The sequence below is a fragment of the Opisthorchis viverrini genome (genome assembly GCF_000715545.1).
Source record: "Opisthorchis viverrini unplaced genomic scaffold opera_v5_174, whole genome shotgun sequence".
Taxonomy (NCBI): Eukaryota; Metazoa; Platyhelminthes; class Trematoda; order Opisthorchiida; family Opisthorchiidae; genus Opisthorchis; species Opisthorchis viverrini.
In genome coordinates, this window is record NW_008751832.1 from 646,664 (window position 1) to 649,692 (window position 3,029).

Genomic DNA, 3,029 nt, shown 5'->3' on the forward strand with positions numbered 1-3,029 from the left:
GGTTGAAAATACAGAACTAACCTGTGAAGCCTTCAAGATTTAGATATTCAAGGACACTGGAACCATTTGTTATGCAACACGGATCACCCTCCGTGCACTGTCACGTGGGATTTTGACTGGATGTAGTTTAAGTAGTACCCATGCTCCAAACGACCAAGGTTCCAGAGATTGCACGCATCGTCATGCTGTCAGAGAGATTCGCCGTTGAATGCACCAAGATTCACGAGTGATGGTGCATCGAGAGTCGAACGGCGTTTTCAAGGGAAGCAGAAACAACCGGTTGGAATATTACGGTAGGATTTTGAACACCGTCTCAAGCAACTGACTCTTTCTAAAATCACATCCACTGCAGACTATTCGAAGTTCAGTTTAGGCTCTGATTAGTTTACAACCCCAAACTCCTGTTCAGCGCAACAGGAAATGTTGGCACTTCAACTATGATGACACTGTTATGATGAGCTCTGTGCTCATTGTGTAACTCAGTCTGGTTACGATAGTTTGTTGTGCAACATTGATTTACCAAAGCCAAACTCAAACCACCAACATTTCTGGAAAAAGAAAATTCACTGGCAACTTACCTTATTACATAAAAAGAGGTTATTAAATTTTGAAATGTGCTAGATGAATCCGGCGAACAAACTTCTTCCGCCGTTTCTGGCGACCGTCGGATTTCTGAAACACCAAAGCGGGGTGCATCACCACTAACTGCAGAAATCTAGGTAGGGTATTAACTAGCAATTAACTAGCAGTTGTTACGTTCGCTAGAATCGTGAGAATATTCCGAGGTTTCTTGTTGGTTGGTGCCTAAGTTTTAGTGAACTAAGAGTACCTGACCTGCTTTATCTGCGTGCATAATTATGCGAAAGGTCAGTGAAGTTTTGGTCTGTCTTTTTTTCTTGGCCGCACGCTCACGATTCCGCAAGATAACCAATCAACTAAAGCTAGCTAAATCTGTGTTCGATATCGGCCAAAGGATTTTGTGTGTTAGGGTGGGTCACCAAGTGTTGAGACCGATGGAGAAGCCTGTATTTGGAGTGTGTTAGGGTGGGTCACCAAGTGTTGAGACCGATGGAGAAGCCTACATGTATTTGGATCTAGCTTATGGTCTAGTCCTTCCGGTTGGGTTCACGTGAAGACCCCTCTTGAAAGTCGTTTGCACTTTTCATCCGTCTGTGTGGATAAGTTAGTGGTACGACAGTCATGTATTGGAGAGGCATTCTGTGAACTATGCACGAAGTTATTTCAGAATAAGTTTCTATGAAGCAATCAGTCCACTGATTGATTTCTCTGTATTCACCTCGTAATTTTGAGTTATTCTTACAACTCATTGTATGGAATCGTATGATTGTTTTTATTGCCTTGTAGCTTTACGGCGATTATTTGGTTTTATGATGAAAATTGCGAAAAACGCTGGTGTTGTTAACCGCGAAATTTGGTTTTTATTCCATAGAGCTTGTTTTTTTGGGCCCCACTGCAGAATATTCAGTCTCGCATGGAACTGTGTGGCTCACTTGATAAAATTGATAACTTTCTTTTCGATAACCCGCGTTCAAAGTAGGGTCAATCCTAAAGGTATGTACTATTACTGAAGTCAAAAATAATTGCCTAGCCCGCCCAGAAAGGGAGAAGAACAACCGGTAGCTAAATGTTCGTCCAGACGGAGAATCAACTAGAGCGCATCGAAAAACGGAGGTAGTTTGTCCGAGTGCACCAGACATGCTAAAACATCTACAGTGCCATTCAAACAGGAATGCACGGCAAAATAGGCGGCTCTCGTGAAATATTAAATAGTACAATTGTTTTACCATCTTTGAAGCACATAGACAGGAAGCAATCTGATGGCATTAACCCTATTCTCTTAATGACTTAATGAATATAGCTCACCACATCTGAGGAATGGGGGAGTATCAAGAGGCATGCTTATAATGAAAGCGTGATAGACTACGATTTGTAATGGCTTCTGTTGACTCGCACTTCTGTTTCTTCTCTCCAAGATTGATTTCTTTCTCACAGCAAACAGTTCAAAACTTGTTAAATGGCTACTGCTTTCCTATGGGTAACGCTCCCCCTAATTTAAATCACTATGAAGTGACAAAGCCCACAGATACTATTCTTACACGTTTGCAGTCGCAGGGTAGATTGTTATGAATGCAGAAATTTAATGTTTCGTTGAAGGCAAAGCTGGGTATACAGTGTGAAGCAAATAAAACGCATGATTTAACAATGAAATTATTATAGAAAACAGAAGTTTTGCACCACGTGATAACTGTACTGCATGCTCACTTATTCAGTCAATTAACGTTAGGTGTGCCCCTCTTCCTCAAACGCGTCTTGCAGCAGATGCAGTCCGTAAAAATGACACTAAGGAACCAACTTGTAGCACGCGCCCCCTGTTTTTGGAAAGCGTCTTGAACTCTATTCCTAATTTCAACCGTGTTTTTTCTCAGATCGACGGAAATGGATTTATCTTTCAAGGCCTAGTGTGTGAGCTGCGTGGCTCAGCGTTATTGTGTTGTTGATAGTATGAGGAAAGTTAAGAATTCCGACCGACATTTTGTTCAGCAAGTGAGGTAAATCTGAGTCGAGAAGTCGGGAATCACTATACAGCTGTTTGATCCTCATTGAGAATCATCAGCAGTGCGAATCTTACAAATATCTGTGAAAACTAGAGCACTTAACCCTCCGTTTGGTCACCGGCGGCTGATAAACAGTGTGGTCAACTCCCACTCATGCAGGATATCGTGCCAGTGCTGACGGTTACGTACAATACTTCTCCTTGCCGCCTGTACTGGCTTCATTTACAGGACAAAATCCCGATTGGACTTCCCAAATCCCATAGTAATATAAACAGACTACAAGTGTCACAGAAGGAGAAAAATTCACTAGTTGCATGAATCTTCAACAGGAACACCAGGAGAGCCAGTCAACACAAGGTAGCAAGGGTGATTCAAAGGTGAGTAGCGGATTATTCTCTCAAAGAGTGAGTTAGTCCCACCGCTCATGGCCAATCGGTCAAGCTTTCAACCAAC

The 3,029-nt window shown here is 42.3% G+C and overlaps 1 protein-coding gene across 1 annotated transcript in view; it reads right to left on the reverse strand.

Annotated features, from left to right (window-relative positions):
* The window catches only part of T265_07552 (hypothetical protein), a gene marked incomplete at both ends in the record, with an annotated part of 40,262 nt that overhangs the window by 31,343 nt on the left and 5,890 nt on the right, over positions 1-3,029 (reverse strand). The window contains one exon of the mRNA XM_009173102.1: positions 579-705. Within this exon, the coding sequence (XP_009171366.1) occupies positions 579-705 (127 nt within the window). The remainder of the gene's footprint in view (positions 1-578; positions 706-3,029) is intronic.